The following is a 17,605-nucleotide window of genomic DNA, read 5'->3' as shown; positions in this document are numbered from 1 at the left end:
CACAGCAAACACAGCAAGTTTCAAGATGTGAGGCCATGTAAACGCAAGAAAGAATGAGAGTGAGTACTTTTTGTTTCCGAAAAAGACTGTATAAACAATGTCGGAATGCAGCAACTACTTATTGGACAAGGTGTCTTAGGAATGCCTCTCAGGGTACATGACTGACTGGCTTTTTGTGTTACCATCCTGTCAGGCCATTTGTCTTTTCTCTTTCTCTTACTTTTGCTTTTTGCTTACTTTACTTTGTCTCTGTCTCTAACCACTGGCACAGTCACCGACTTCTTTGTGCATTCATTCATTGATTCATTCCTTTCTGTTGTTGATTCAATGACTCTCTCTTGGGGTTTTTTCCTTCTTTCTTCTACTTCGTGATGAATTTGGCTATTTGGAGGGTGTTGGGGTGTAGAGTGTGGGGTTATTTGGGTGAAGGTTGACGTGGGTATGGGGAAGAGGATACAGATTTCTACTTTCACACTTGTTATTTTAACTGTGTTACTCGGTGTAAACTGCATTTGTTACAACAAACAATGTGATCTGAATTATTATTTATTTTTTTACCTGCACCAAAATCTTAAGCATTTAAATATTGACAAGTATTATCAATCTGTAGTATATTTGCTTGGCATCCAAATAGATGTTCAGCTTATAGTACAGGAGGAGAAAAATCCTCATAATCCATTCCAGTCGGCTTGTAGAAAGGACCATGGTACTGAATTTTCACTTCTAAAACTTGTGAATGATCTCCTTGGTGCTGACAATGACAAAGTGTCATTTCTGGCCTTGTTACACTTGTCAGCTGAATTGAATACCCTGGATCATTGTATACTACATAGATTTCAGCATTCTTTTGGTATTCATGATGTTGTCCTGGTTTCAATCCCATCTCACGGACCGAACCCAGACATTGTGTGTGAACGGTGCTGACAGACGCTTATGTCCCGAGATATGGTGTCCCGCAGGGATCTGTATAGGGTCCAGTCCCTTTTGGTGTTATATTCTTCCCCTCTGTCTGATGTTATGTCACGCCATTCCATGTCACATGTGAGATATACTGATGATACAGGCTTTATCAGTCAGCTCCTCTTACTGAACTATCTGGACTACTGACACGGACACAGGAATGTATAGATGATTAAAGTCCTGGATGCTCCAAAACAGACTGCAACTGAATGACAATGAGACTGAACTGATACTTACTTGTCCACAGAAGTTTCTAAGTCATCCTTCTCTCCCTCAGTCTCTGTCTATAAACGACTCAACTGTTCATTTCTCCACCTCTGTCCGCAGCTTGGGTGTCATGCTCAATCAGCCCTTGACTTTTTATCAACATATTTCTCATGTCTCATGTCTCATGTCTATGTTGTAGAGGTGAGCGTGTCTGTTATATGCGAATATATGTGTATGGCCTATGATTTAGTCTATATGAGTTATGTAAAGCGCTCTGAACAAAATGTTTTGGAAAGGCACTATATAAATCCTCGTTAATTTTTCTTCTTTCGAAGACAATGATGAAGGATCTATTGAGAGGCGAAGTTCCGTAATGTTGTGGTGTTTACAGTTTACACTGTACTGTCATTTCCTAACGGCTCCGCCTAACTACAGTCTTGCTGCTGACACGGCTTTAAACATAACAGCCAACCAGCTATTCTCTTAATTACAGTTGCCAGTTCACTGCCTCCCATTCCTTGATAAAACTCTTTGCAGTCACTCGCAGTTCTCTGTCTCTCCACCTTGTCCTTGCTTCCTGTACCTTACGGGGTTGGGCGACTTGTCGATGACAGTTGTACAGTTTAAAGGCTGAGTTATAGTGTTCGTCTGCTGCAGTGAGTAGGTAGGGAATTTTTTTTTTCGTTACATATAATGTCTGAGGTTTGACTCGGAATTTCGATTTTTTTAAAAATATGTTTGCACATTACTGCCAGCATTCAGACATTACAGAGTCGCTACAGAATCACATTAGCGAATTAAATAATACCAAAAGCCCATTTGTTATCGAAGAAAAGTAACTTTGGTGGTGGCTAATACATGCGGGTAATGAAGGTTTTTCGTCAATTATTTAGCGCATGCGCAGTACAGGCTGGTAAGTAAAAAGCCAGTTGTACTTTAGAATTAATGCCCGAAGCCGCCACGAGCATTTTTTCTACTAATTTTGTGCAAGTGACAAAGAAGTTCGAACTTACACTGTGAGCAGTTGTTTTGCTCGTCGCAGTGACACTTGTGTGTTTTTCACTTTTACACCCACGATGTAATGTTGGTGTCTAACTGGTTTAACACTATCATTCGTGTGAAAACCCTGATACAAAATGTCGACCGCATGCTGTTAACTGTCAGAACGAATCTCTCTCTCTTTGTATTGCTTATAGCAGGGATGCACAACCTACGGCCCGCGGGCCATATCCGGCCCGCAACGCGGTGCCATCTGGCCCGCAAAACTTCTGCCCACAGTGCAGGAAATCGGCATGTTAGTAATAAAAGAAGACCTTAAAAAAACGAAAAAAAAAGGGAAGAAGAAGTATTTATCCCTACGTAGGGGCGTTTCCCAATCTTTTTTTCGATGGACGAACATTTCGATTCAGTGCTCCGACTTGGTGTCTCTACGATGCAGTCGGACATTCAGAAGTTGGTTTCGGGAAAACAACTTCAAATATCCCACTAATTACTACATAATTAATGGTAAGTACAACTTGTTTCTAAAAAAAATGGTATCTGCTCTATTTTTTTTTTTCCATTTTGTATTTTTGCGGTGAAGTGGCCCGCGACACGGCTGTCCGAAATGGATATGGCCCGCAGGCCGAAAAAGGTTGGGCATCACTGGCTTATAGCCAGGCCCGGTTCTACCTATTAGGCGAACTAGGCAATCGCCTAGGGCGCAGCGACCGAGGGGGGCGGAAAAAATGGCCTGCTTTTTTTTTTTTTTTTTTTAATGAATAATTTTAGGGAAAAATGTCATTTTCACAAAATGATATTAGCAGGACACTTTTCCTCTGCTTGTAGACTGACCACCACGCTAGTTTCTCAGTACATGTATGCCAGGAAAACCCCACTATCGCATTATCCCAGGGCGCACCTGCAGTGACCAGCTAACCAGCAGGGAAGTAGAGGGCGGGAGAGGGGCGGGGAAGGGAGTTGAGAAGGGTGGCGTTGGTGGAAGGCACCTTTTCCTCTGCTTGTAGGTTGACTTCACCACCGAGTTTCTCAGTTCATGTAGTGATGTAGTACAGCAAAACCCATTATTACAGGGCGCACTTGAAGTGACCAGCTAACCAGCGGGGAAGAAGAGGGCGGAGAATAGACATCGGAGGGGCGGGTTGGTGGATGGGGCCCCTACGGTGGAGTGGACCGCATTCCACTAATACCAAGCTCACCTTTCTTTCCTCTATCTTACTATTGAAGAGGTTCCACACTTATGCATTGAAAACACTGCAGCTGATATCAGGGACAACAACACAGACTTGAGTTTCTACGCGAGTTTCTCTTTGGTTATGACAACTGTTTTATGCTCAATATTGTTTACACTTACGAACTTTCAACCCGAAGGAACTTACCTAATGTCACCAACGCGTTCTTAGTTAATAAGAGTATTAAAGTCTTTCGCGCACAAACATCAAGGTAGAGCCATTTGAAGTTTATAGCATATCTATTTACTGACACTGATGACCTATAGTCTTGTACTTACTGTTGTGACTCATGGTCGTGAATATTTAACTTTCTTATTAATTATTAAATTTCTGTTCGATTGGTGTATTACGCTTAATTTAGTTGTCAAATTGTAATGTTTATTTTTATTATCTAAGAGTGCATCTGTTTGTCTAGAGTTTGAATGGCTAGCTTGTTGTTATGCTCCATTGACAGAATATTTGAAATTGGTTATTAAGAGATAATGCGTACTAAGACCTACAGTCTACATACTTCTCTTGTTTTCACCAAACCCTATGCTGGACACCACGCAGTGTTGATCCCTGGACTGTGTTTGGGGAGCTGACACCATGATTTACAACTTTGCATTGTTAGCGTCCAGAAGACTCTCTCTTGACAGACCTTGCTCCCCGCCCACCTGTGAGGTGTGACTGAGGTGTGACTTTGGATGGGAACAAAGTAGCTGCTATCAGGGTGGTCTAGAGGCTGGAAGCTGTGATCAGCTTGAGTTTTAGACCACACAGCAAAATAAGACCAGAGCAAGGTGCTACACATTTCTTGTCTCCATCAGTGTGCCCTCCATAAAACCTTTTACACGAGTGTTTGAAATCCCCTACTCATAAGTGTAGGTCTGATTTGGGAGGCATGCAAGCATCCATGTGTGTTTGATGCACGCCTGCAAAAGAAAAACAGACGTACCTTTTCTTGACAAAAAGTAGTTCTTACTTATAAGTTATTAATCAAATCTGACAGCAAATTCTCGAAAAAGATTTAATTTTAGTAAGCCATTCTTTGACACTTCTGGGTTCTAATGCCTCTGGTCGTAATGAGTTCTTGTAGAAAACCACTTTTCTACTATTTTTAAGCAGCAAACATGTAGTCAGTTCGGTTTTACTTGTTAGTTCGTCTGTAAGGTGAGAAAGAAGAGAACCATTGAAAGCACTTGCCGATGGAGGTGCTATAGGTGGACAGGCCCACAGGTAGCGATAAATCTGTCACAGTTAATGACCAGTCGGATCAGATTAGAAGACTGGACAAAGAAGTTGGTGCGATGTTACTTGATAGTTGTCCGTGAGAGAAGAAAGAGAGAGGAGAGAAAGATTGAAAGGACCTAAGTGGGGTGGTGGAGAAGGGTAGAGATAAATCTCTACCACTTTAAAGAAAGTCAGATCACATTACTAGGGCTGGACAGCCAGAGTGGGGAAGAGGTAGTTGTAACTTTGAACTTAAAACCCACAGGACTATGTGAAAACCTTTTCTGAGCGGCTGCAGACATCTCGTGCTGCTGTTTGAATTGACTTTGTAATCGTCTGTTCGGGTGCTTGGAGCTATCATCCTTCCACAGCTGAGTCAGTAAACTAAAGGTTGTGAACTGCATTTAGCCGTGCCAGACTGAACAGTGCTACTGTCCTACAGCCACTTCATGAGAGTTTGTAAAGATAAGTTCGCATGAATTTTATACACTGTGACATAGCTGTATATATTTTATTAACACGATTTATGTCTTTCTTTACATTAATTTCATTTCCTTATTTCTTATAGTGCTTATTTTGATTGTGTGGATGCAACGGGTTGCGATAGCGCTGGTGTAACTTTTTGCAAAACTGTTCATTGCACAAACGGGTCCGTGACAGTCTGGTGGTCTTTAGCACATCACAGTCGAGTTGAGTTCTGAGACAGACCGCCGCAATCATTACTGGTGATATTTCAGCCTAGCTTTCAATTGTTTGAACTGCGTCCATTTAAGACAGATTTAAACAGATTCAGGAGCACAGTGCATTATTTGGATTTCTTTATGATATCCAAAGCATTTCTGAAAAACCAACGAAGGACATTCTACTATCTTGCGAGGTCTTGGAAAAGGCACTAATGCACAGAGACAGCAAAGACATTGAAGTGGAGGAACTCTGTTCTGAATTACAGGTTGTGGATAGAAGACTTCCCAAGCCTAACATGAACCCCAAAGAAGTCTTAATATTCATAATCCAACATAAGCTATTTGATATTGTGCCGAATGTTGTAGTGTCTCTCAGAATTTTATTGACCCTTCCAATTTCTGTTGCCAGTGCAGAACGGAGTTTCCCAAAATTAAAATTAATTAAAAACTATATGAGATCAACAATGTTGCAAGAGAGACTGACTGGGCTGGCCACCATGTCTATTGAGCATGACTTGGCAAATGCACTCAATCTGAAGGAACTGATAACTCGTTTTGCACAACAAAAAACAAGGAAAGTGAGGTTTTAAGCATCAATTTCATGACCAGGACTAACTAAATTGCAAAACAAATGTAACATGATTCACTTTTTGTGAGGTGGGGGGGGGGGGCGCAGAATTTTTCTTTCGCCTAGGGCGCAACACAGCCTAGCGCCGGCCCTGCTTATAGCATAACCACAATTTTCACCTTCCTAGTTTTTAGGCATTTACTGTCTAGAAAGCAGATAATACTTTTCCCCTGACTTTTTACATTTGCTGTATAGCAGTGAGCTTTCTCCTCCATCTCTGTGCGATCACGTGTCTCAGTCAAAGCCACTGAGTGGCTGCACTGACTGACCTCCTCAGACTGAGTCAAGCTTCGCTTTCATCGTTTTCCTCCTTTCCTCTACCCGCGACCTAAACTTACTACTTCGGGGACAGCAAGCAACCGTGAAGGTGACTAAGAACTTCTCTTGGATTTAAATCGCTCTTTCTCCATGTTAGTGAAGCTGAAATCGTGAAGCTATTAGTCAAGCCCCGCACGTGCGCTACCCACCCCTACACACATACACACATATAAACACATATACACACATACAAGCACATACACACACTTCCCCTTTTCTGTTTTGCGCACGGCACTAAAATTAAAAAAACCTGTTAAATTCTGATTGCCATCGGACACAATCTAAGCGAAAGACCCTTATTCCCTTGTTGCTTTTATTTATTTTGTTTTGTTTTGTTTTGTTTTGTTTTGCTCTGCTCTGCTTTCTTTCGGTTTTGGACGAAGCGGCGCGTATGGAGAACAACTGCAGGGTAAGCATGCTCATCATTTATGTGAGTAATCAATGGGTTGTGAGATCGAACTCATTGAGTAAGGCAACATCACGTTGATGAACTGTTGGAAGTCAGGGTGAGTCAACTCATTTCACTGAGCACAATGTCTTTCGTCTTCGTGGACAATGATTCGTGCAGCTGATGATGCTGATGGTGTTTGAAAGGCGGACTGTGCGGCTGCCTCAAGTAGTTGTTCTCTCAGTGAGCCTGAGAGGCGGACAGCAAGAAATGTTGTGATGGATGTGTTCCGATGTTCTGGCTCTGAATAATTGAGTAGAGTAAAAACATTGGTCACCATCTCTGTTATTTTTCAGTATAGACTTTGCTGGTCGGCTTTTCCATTGCAAGGCGCTCATCTTGCAGTAGAATGGTACTGGCATCAGTTGGATTGTCGGTTCTTCTGGTTGGTAGAAGGATATGACTGGTACCTGTGTCGCGAACCTCTGCACATTTTCAAAACTTTGTAATGTTTCATATTAGTCAACTTCATATTAGGAGTGAGGGACTTGTGTAACTGGTTCAAGGATGTGAGACAATTTTGCCGAGTAGTTTACAAAACCACCGAATCGATGAGTGCTGTCAGCGATCAAGGGTTTCGATTTCCTGAAAACAACTTTTTCAGGGTTTATTTCCAGACCTTATTTTTAAAGACCTAGAAATGAAACATCTTTTTCTGTTTTCTCTTTGCTCATCCTTGTCGAAAGATTGCGGCATCGTTCTAGGAGAGGACATATTTGTATCGTGGTTCCTTCACCGTAGACAATGTCTACAATGATAGACAATGATACCATCAGAGACACCAAGCCTTCCACAGCTTCATGAAGACGGTGAAGCTGAGAATTATAAGAAACCGCTATTTTTGAACTCCCTGGGTCACGATGCATTTGCAATGGAATGGAGTTTCTTGATGGTCGTGATGTGATGGTGTTATCATCACTTCATTTAACATTCACATCGTTGGAGAAATAAATAATCACCTGCCAAGTTGATTCTGGGCATGATCTGCCGATCCCAACACAAGGGCGTCCGGTAGCTTAGTGATTAATATTTTTTCTCATCACCACTTCAGTGAGAGACCCTGGGCTCAGATCTCGTCTCGAAACGCTCTGTGACACCTGCTTGGTTTTCTTCGGTAGTCTGGTTTCCTCCCTATATTTTTCCTCTCATAATGCGAAATCATCTTTAGATAGAAGCACTTTCCCGTCAAAGCAAGTAATTAGTGTTCAGTCCCACACTGCACTAGATATCAGCCATCGCACCCTGTCAGCCCCATTCGAATTTTGACATTGGCCTCCACCGCCAACACTCGCTGCATGCGGCTGACAGAAAATGGAAACATTCGTAGAATGGGGTCGTCCAACCCATAAACAAGATCGGCTGCTAAACATAGGTGCATATAAATAATTTATGAACCCTTCACAGCGAAAGGTTCAAGTGCAGTTTAATGAAAGTGCAAGAAAAGAGGGATGTATGTTAAAAACCCAACAACGCAAGAAGACAATACACGAAGAATATCACTGGGGTCACACGAGGGCGAAATTAAAACAGAAAATGGCTCATAGTTTTAAAACTGACCCAGTGTCAGAAAACGAAGACACAGTATTGAAGAAGGTCAAAGAACAAATGAACACGAGCGACCCCTGGAACATTTTCAAACTTTACACGTGAGAAGGAGGGACACAGCAGATCCGCGCGTTTAGGGCGAAGTGACCTCTTCATCTGTTGCAAGAGTTCAAAGCGCGAGGCAGGCAGGAGTCAGCAAGAGAACAATTCAGTCCTGCAACAAGTTCAGCGCCATTAAACGTCATTATCTGGCGCCTCCCTGGGGCTACTTTCATCACTTCTCCCTCCGCTAACCCTCGGATGATAAATTGTAAACTGAGCTCACTCGTGACTACCATGTAATGCGGTGACCCTTACAACAGAAAATATAAAATAATAGTTGTCTAACATTTATTGTTATAGAACATCCTAATGATAATGTTAACACACAACACAGAAAACTCAGTTCTAATGATAACATACCATACATCGGGATGATTGTGTTAATAGCAAAAATAACACAAACATACCAACTCGGCGATTGCAATATTATGCTAAAATTTAACACCAGCGCTAACATCCGGGGAAAGGACGCATACGTTTTTTTGCCGGCATCAGTCAACATCTCTATGGAGACCATCGTGTGAGAAACCCCCAAAGACATATTTTTTCCATTTCCATCGGTGGGAAGACGATTTGCAGACGACAGTTTTAAGCACTTTCATTGTTTGCAGCTCATTGAGCCCATATCCACTCAGGGAATTCACTTTTTAAAAATTGCTATTATTTTCTTCATTATTATTATTTTATATATCTCGTCTTCCCTTAAGAGCTGAATGCGCTGTGCACTAATGACAAAGTGACAACCGCACTACGAAGAAAGAGCAGGCGGAGGACATCGTGGCAAACATAAACAAAGTGAGTGATGAGGCAGGAGACTTGAGTAGTTCCTTGAATTCAGAAGTGAGAAGTATTTCAGAAAACTCTGGAAGCTAAAACCGGATTAAAAAGCATCAAACACAAAAAATAAACTATGGCTAAGCAATGTTAATCAGGTTTGCGCTGCATAGTTATGCCGAATGTAAATCACTAAAGTTGAAGATTATCATTTATTAAATATAAAATTTAAAGAAATCGTTTTTGCAAGTTGTTCCTGCTACACTTTCGTTGGATGAATAGTGAACACAACACGTGAGCAAAAGTAGTGCTCTCGGTGTCTCCATGTGCCATCCTCAGTAGCTATTCATCTGCTGAAAGCTGAGGGCTGAGGGCGGTAGGAAGACATGACTGACTGCAGGGTAGGTTGAGAGAAAAATGGATTGTCGTCGACAAAAAGTGAATCTTCTTAGTGTGGAAGTGCGGACGCCTGTCACGTGTCTGTGGCACTTCACCCAGAACCCACGTATTACGTGAGTGCGGTACTTGGCTTGTCACGTGTCCGCGGCACTTAACTATCCAGAAGCCAGGACATATGTCTTACTCCTATCAAATTCTCTATGACATTTTTTCTCCAGCCAGAACAATCTTTGACATAATTTAAACACAAGGAATAATTCTCAGCCTCATGAATCTTGCCAGTCCCTCAGACAACGATATGGGGCAAGGAGTAACACGCCTACTGACAAGGGTTCAAAGGTCGCTGTAACGTTTCTGCATATACCACCTTCCCACAAGCTACAACCATTATTTTTGTCTACATGTCTTGCATTACTCAATCTGACTGTTTGATAAATCACATACAGGCACGTGACAGGAGCCCGTCGAACCTCGTGCATGTCACGATCAGAATGGCGTGTCTGGAATCTGTTTCTCTCTTACCTCTTTCCTAGCAATTATCTCCCCACCCCACCCCCACACCCCCACCCCTCATTTCCACCAGTCGGGTGCCGCCTAGCAAATGCAGTCCCAAAATGTCAGGGGTGGACGGTGGAACTGTTAAATCCCGCTAATTGTACTCTTATTTTTTGATCATGTACTCAATTAGTTTCCTGATACAGAAACCAAAGATCTGAACACAGTCATGTACAACGAGTAGCTTCATCGCCGTCTGATGAAAGACGGTTAACGACAAAGATGTGTGTCTGCATCGCGAGCATTTCATGCTGTACACCTCTGCCTCATCAACTCTCTTTGCTTTGCCACTAGCGAAGTTTGCTTGCTTACTCTGACTTCCCCCTGAAATCCAGATGGCTATCTCTCCCCGCCCCTAACCTCCACACACACACCACTTTAATACAGCCAGCCACTGAGTATAACCCGGGAAAAGACATTTGTCTTTTTCTCATGATTTTGTTTATTAATTGCAGACCGCTCTCTCTCTCTCTCGTGACCTTTCTCCCTCTGCCAGCCTCCCTCTCGAACATTCTATGGACGGCGCGAACGAATGCTTGTTATTGTGTGATGCTCTGCGTGTAATATAATTATCATCATAATTACACTATTTTTCTTCTGTCGCAAATAACCAAAGGCAACAATTTGCACAGCGGTTATGTTTATAACGGATGGCCTGGATTAAACTGGAGACAGACTCCTCTTGTAATGAGCTCCGAGCTGTTACAGATGTTGACAGAACTGCTTTGCTAGAACCACGCGGAGTTCTCGCTGTGTTGCTGAGAGACAGACACCTACTGCGATGATGTCCACAAAGTGAAGCACTGGCACTGAAAAATAATGATAACACGGATAAGCGACATGTGAGATGTGAAAATACCGGAGAATTCAATTGTAACAGGAATCAAAAGAGAGACTGTACTTGTGGTGAGATCGCTTGGTGGCCATAGTGACCACGTTGCCAGGGCTACGGTGGGGACAACAACCGTCTGATTTCCCAAGTTGCCAAGCGGTGAGCAGACCTCGCAATTATGTTATGCTTTATGCTTTGTGCTACTTTATTTCACTAACAGATGCACGAGATTTTAAGGCAGCACATTTCTCTATGCTACTTTACCAACATCTGCACAAGGTTGTCAAGATAGAAACCTCCTCCCTCCAAACAAAGGACATCCTCATTGTACTTGGGGATGAAACTCCAAGTTCAGCCCAGACGCATGCAATTAATAACCAGAAACAGTGGGTAAATTTGGCCTTGGAAATTTGAACAAAATGGAAATCAACGACAGGGGCCTCATACTCCTAGAGTTTATTCAGAGAAATCGACTTGTCTAAGCCAACAACTTACAATTCAAAAGAAATCGAGGATGACCAGTGCACTCACCAGATGGATTAATAAATAAAAAATTGACTTCATCCTGCTGCTTAGACGCTTCAAATCCAGCATCAGTAAGGTCAAGACACGGACAGCCAACATGAACTTTTTTAACAAACCCGAAGATGAAGCTGAGGATGAAGCGCCGTTCAAACATCTCACAAATTGGCTTTGAAATTGGAGAAACCACAAGACCCAAAGGTTACAGGTCCTGAAGGCCACTGTTGGAGGTTATTTCACAGCACTGAACTTCGTATATATCAAACTTCGCTGGGAAAAGATCAAAGAGGTGCTACTGTCAACAGCCCGGGAAGTGCTAGGCCGTAGAAAGAAGCCCTGGGACACGAATTACATCCAAGATGTCAGTGACCAAAGGAGGCCTTGAAGAGAGAAAGGAAGGCAAAGAAATCCCGAAGTAGCTTCCAAACATAAAGAAATCAATTGTGCCGTAAAGAAATGAATGAAGGCAGCTAGGAAGAACTGGACAGAGGGCCAATGCCAGACTATAGAGAAGGGAATGATTCGGGGTGACATACAGTATAAGCCACCTCCTGTTTATCTATTGTTGCTTCTCTCGCAGACTGCTGACAAAGCCATTGTCGTCTTTCGCTAAACCGGAAGTTGTTCTGTCAATAGCCTCGTTCTGGGAGTTTATTGAGAAAAAAAAACAGGTCTGATGGGCTAACATTGTTCATCTCTCTGAAACTAGTTTGTGACCGTTAGCGTGATGCTCTAACAAGAGTTGTCGTTATGGAACATGTTTCTGTCTGCAAAAGTTAAGCCACTCCACCAAAGTTTGACAGCTGAGCTTCCATAGAGAGAAATCGCACAAGCTCTCAACTAATTTTTAAAACCAAACTTTATTCATTTATAGAAGATTTCATCAATGGCAAGGATACAGTCTACATATGTACTGAGGGCTTTAACATGAGTGGGCACGCAATAATCTTATTAATATTTTTTTTACATCAACGTTCATTATTGATATGTCTGTGTGATTTTCGTTGTTTTTTATTTTTTTTTATTTTTGTGCCCCATGGGTAAAGCTAACTCTGCGGTGTCTAGACACCGCTTTGTAACTATGGAGACAGGACGCTGGTCCCTGAGCTCCGGGTGTTGTCCGAGGGACCAGCTTATCTTCGCTTTATAATTGCGTTCCCTGATAAGTTCACATTTTCTAATGGCAGTTATGTACATTATATTTACCTTCAAGAAAAGTTTATTGTAAGCCGTAATTACATGTGTGCTGGTCTTTCGTTGCAGATATACAGCTAAAGGTCAATTCAGTATCGCCGTGTTCCTTGACTACGTGCTGGTGAGTAAAGTCTTCGAGTCAGCTGAGGACCACTCGCAGCCTCACTCAAATTTCCGGATGGCCGGCCGTTACCGGACTTTAGGTGCCCTGCAGCTGGCCATGATGGTGTTTGTAGTGATCACGTGCTGTGCAGCAGGAAGCCGCGTCTTCACGGCGTGTGGCGGTGTGCTGGAGGAGCCGCGGGGGATCGTGCAGTCTCCCAACTTCCCGGAGCGAATGCCCGCGCCCCTGGCCTGCCACTGGGTCATCCGCGCACCTCCCGACAAGAAGATCGTGGTGTACTTCACGCAGTACTTCCTGCGCGGCGTGCTGCGCCTCATCGAGTACGACCACTACGTCAGCGAGTACGTGCAGGCCGGCCGCAATCCTCTGGGGGAGATGAACTTCGAGGAGGACATCCGCTACGTGGTGGCCTACCGGCCGTACGTGGTGCTGGAGTTGCGCCTGCAGAACGTCACCAACTTGCACCTGCGCGTGGAGGACTACCTGGAGGACGTGTACGGCTTCAACATCACCTACGAGATTCTCAACCGCACGCAACACGTGCGTGACGTCACGTGCTCGGTGATGAGCTGCTCCTTCCTGGGACACTGTCTGGCGGCCGCCGACTTCTCGCGCTTCCAGTGCGCGTGCTTCCCTGGGTTCTACGGCAGGGAGTGTCAGTACGGCCCCTACTGCGACCCCGACAAGGGCATCAACATGTGCGCCAACAACGGCCGCTGCCGGTCAGTACCAGGCCATTGGCCTCAACTTTTATCTCTCCTTACTAGAGAACAAGCCCGATGTTTCGTATTTTAACATATAATATCAGACCTGACGAGAGGGGGAGACAGAAGGGTTTTGTGTACCCGGGCCCGATGGTATGAAGGGGCCCAGTCTTGGTCGGAGTATTTTTTTTTAAATTTTAAGTAGATCTCAGAAAATACAGTTTTCGGCTTTAATATGCAAAATCCTTTTTCCTTATTTACTGTGCACATCTCTATAATACTCATCTCGTGCAGTGGTGTAGATATTAGTTGTTTGATGTATATTACTTTACTAAAAGTAATGCAGGTATTCCCAGTCTAATTACAACTTGTAAACTTAGTACTATACACTTACACTGGGAAAATAACTCATGATTAGGGTTAAGGGGCCCAGAAAAGTCCTCTGCCCCGCGGCCCGTCCTGGCTGTCGGTGACCCTCTAAAATATTAATGTATTAATTCCACCGAACTTGGTCGGAAAGGTCTTTGCTTTTTATTTCATGGCCAAGGGTTCCTCTTAAAAGATGTTTGATAGCTAAAGTTTGGGTTCAGTGACTCTTTTGCCCTACTTTGCTTTCACTGTCTGGCAGCAATAAACTACTTTTCGTGTGCCCCATAGGGTGACTATTGAAGGAAAAGATTCAAAAAGGATATAAAGCCTGTCGCTCCTTTTCTCTCTGTGTGTGTGTGTGTTTCAACATGCTAGCTCAACACGAATAAGATAGGTTTGGGTCACATTTATGGTTTCAGCGGAGGCTTTTATTCAGGAGAGAATGACTGAGCAAGCAAGACGATCGTCAACTATGGTTTTGCTGTTCGCGCATGCGTAGAAAGGCCAGTTCCACAAGTCTGTCAATAAAAAGCCGTGAACGGGACTGGCATCAGCGTCAATATTTGATATAAAAAGGAAATTGATTCTTGTCCCTGGAGACATTCTCTTTGTCTGCAGCTCTGACCCGTATTCTAATCTTCAAGTCAGGTGATAAGTCCGAGCTCAGACCTCAAGTCATATCTCCATGTCATGTGATGTCAGGAGTTCTTATCTTGTTCTCTATCTCCGTATTTGGTGACAAGCTCTTTACTTGATGCTGTGTCGTAAATGAAATATCTTTCTCTATCTTACACCTATCGATTACAATATCATTAACTTGCTTCTTCCATAATGAAACATGATGCTTTGCTTTCTCCGGAACCCTTTAATGGAGCTTGTGCCTGTCGCCGAGTGAAAGTCAGGGAAGATCATCATAAACTGAAGACATCCTGCAATCTTCACCGACCTCATGCAGAGTACCTTGACGATGATTCCATATATTACTAATGAAGCCAAGCCTCGACCCTCTCTCTCTCTTTCCAATCTCATTCTTCTGTGGAAAGTACCTGAAAAAGTTGTCCTGATCCATTTCATGAATCATTTCTCCAGCTTCAGTCTACTTGAATCCTTTCTGTCAGCAACTTGGGTCTGCACATGTCTGTTGATGACAGTTGGTGAGGTCTGGCCTCGCTTCCCAGCTCCAGAAAGTCTGCACCACCACACATCAGACAAAAGACTCTCTGAAATCCCGGATATCCATTAACAAATTAAAAATGCATGAGGACAAAACTGACTTCTCTTCAACAGCCTCAGAAATGTGTGCCAACCTCTGCAGGCTTACCTTCTCTGGTGGCTAGCAATACAGACCATCTGCAATCTTGGTGTCACCTTCGATGCAGTATTATCTCTTGAATCTCACATAATGCCTTCTCTCCTCTGTGAGCTTCACAGAATCAGTCACATCCGGCCCTTCCTGTCATTTTCTGTCACCAAGATTTATGTCTACTTTTACGCTGTCCCGGATGGATTACTGAAACTCTATTCATCTATCTTCCTAACCACCTATTGGGGAAACTTCAAAGGGCTCAGAATAGTGCCGCTCATATTGTCTTCCGTAGGCGCAGAGCAGAAAACACTGCCACGTCCTCCCACGCCATCTTCCCTGGCTGCCAGTCCCAGCTGCCATCGATTGGCCTCTGACCAGCTGTTTGCCATTCTCTTCCCCTTCAACTGTGTCCACATTCCAAGCCTTCAAATCCGGCCTCAAAACACATCTTCTTAAGAAGTGTCATGTATAATAACCAAGAGTACTGTTCTGCTCACTCGTCAATTCTTCATCCATGCACTTGTTTATTTTTTGTTTTTCTGGTCATCGGTTCATACGTTTATCGACGCTTGGTTGGCTGGTGGTTCATTTGTAGTCCTTTGTGTGCAGTGCTCTGAGCTCGCACTCACGAGCTTTACAATTCCACCACCACCATCATCATCATCATCATCATCATCATCAATCATCAATCATCAATCATCATCATCATCATCATGCCCCGTCCCGACACTTTTCCTGGTTGTGTCCTAAGGTTCCTGATCTGTACAAATCCTCCAAACCTATAATACGTTTTATTTTTTATTTTTTGTTTTTGTTTTTGTTTTTTGTCTGCACTAGTTAGAAAAGAAAGTAAACAGAGTAGTTATGGAAACCGACGAGGAAAATCGAAATCTTAAACATGAAAAGACCTCACTCATTCTTCTTCCGTGGAATATCCACAGTCCTCTCTGATGTAGCCGTGCACACACATTCCTACTATGCAGATGTAAGCAGACATTTTTGAGACATGCACACAGAAAATCCACCCGTTTTTGTTAACGAACTTATCAACTCTGCTAGTCTTTGAAATGTTAATGACATCTTCAGGCACATAAAAATGTTTTCATGATGAGAAATAATTTATAGAATTCATAAACATAAACACACTTTCATGATGTAAGATACAGACTATTTTCAGCATTCAGACAGACGACCTTTAAAGGCTGACTGTCTTTTTCCTTCTTTAATTCTTCAGTAAAATTCTGCAAGTTACACAGTCTATTCGTGTAACATGCATCGTCGGCGTCATCGGCGTCATCGGCGTTTTCATTATCGTCATAGAATGTGCTCGAGAACAAAAGCTAGTCATCGTTACCCCTTACACGCATGCACATACTCATGCACGCTTGCAGTTTTTCTAAATCTTTAAAACAGTCCAGGCTACACTTTTAGAAGTGTTCTGGTTATAATTTATTTGTGGCATTTTATTTTTTTTTTTTTGCGGGCACGCTTCACAGGACAAAGTCTTCCCAAGTCCCATGTGGCAAGCAAGTGTCCCATTGATCGCTCACATTGTGTCCAATCCGTATTAAATTATGTAGCGGCATTGATCAGTGGATGACCGAGGATGGCTGAATATTGTTCCAGTTTTTGTACAGTGTATAGGTTGTTTACATGCTGCGCGAATGCACAGTCAGTCGACATTACAGCCAGCAAATCAAAGGCTTTTTCGAAGTCAAAGGCATATTTTGATAATTAATTCATGGAGATGATTGCCTGAGAACCCGAAGACTGAGAGCATTCAGTGTACTCCACTAGAGAGAACCTGTAAGATCCTCGGCCAAGCACAAACCCATCACCGTGGGCGGGAAGACATTGGCTGAAATCATGTGACGAAGACTACTTCACCTCTTGATGGCAAGTCAGATCCTCTAAGCACCGCCATAAACAACAAATGTTTACAGCATTGAGAGGTTCAGAGGCAAGTAATAGGCTAGTTCAGACTTGCATCAACTCATCATTCTGATAAGCTTTCTTGTGAGGTTGGAGAGGGGTAAACTAATAACGGTTATGGCCAACAAAAGCTGCAAGCAATCTCACGAGACGCTTGTATCGAATTAAATTCTCTTTGAAAGGGTGGGCCGCATGCATACCTGAATAAAAGAATACCTGAGCACAAGAGTCTTACACTCTCCGTTAGACAAAAAACAAGGGGTTAGGAGAACTGAAGGCCAGAGGTCGTGGTTATCATTCGAAGATAAGTCTCTGCCATGGGATGCTCTGTGACCAAGTTTCGGCCAGTCTGATACTGATATAAAGGCGATTATTCTGAAAGCCAAGCCAACAACTTTCCAGTTAGATCAAATATCCACAAGCCTTCTTCTTGAGTTCTTAGACATCACAAAGATAGTAAATATCATCAGATGTTTTCCCATCTTTGATGAATACCTTCTTCACAAACTCCAGAAAGTACAGAACTCTGCTGCACCAGACACACGTGACCACGCCACCCA

At 43.1% G+C, this 17,605-nt stretch overlaps 1 protein-coding gene across 1 annotated transcript in view; it reads left to right on the top strand.

Moving 5' to 3' along the window:
• Positions 1–1,814: 1,814 nt before the first annotated feature.
• LOC112573146 overlaps positions 1,815–17,605 on the top strand; it is a 36,587-nt gene continuing 20,796 nt past the window's right edge. Inside the window, exons 1-2 of the mRNA XM_025253236.1 lie at positions 1,815–1,831; positions 12,680–13,456. Coding sequence (XP_025109021.1) covers positions 12,789–13,456 — 668 coding nt within the window. The 5' untranslated portion in view covers positions 1,815–1,831; positions 12,680–12,788. The remainder of the gene's footprint in view (positions 1,832–12,679; positions 13,457–17,605) is intronic.

The sequence above is a fragment of the Pomacea canaliculata genome, linkage group LG10 (assembly GCF_003073045.1).
Source record: "Pomacea canaliculata isolate SZHN2017 linkage group LG10, ASM307304v1, whole genome shotgun sequence".
NCBI classification, from domain to species: Eukaryota; Metazoa; Mollusca; class Gastropoda; order Architaenioglossa; family Ampullariidae; genus Pomacea; species Pomacea canaliculata.
The sequence above is the reverse complement of the archived record's forward strand: the minus strand, read 5'-3'. Positions and strand labels throughout refer to the sequence as shown.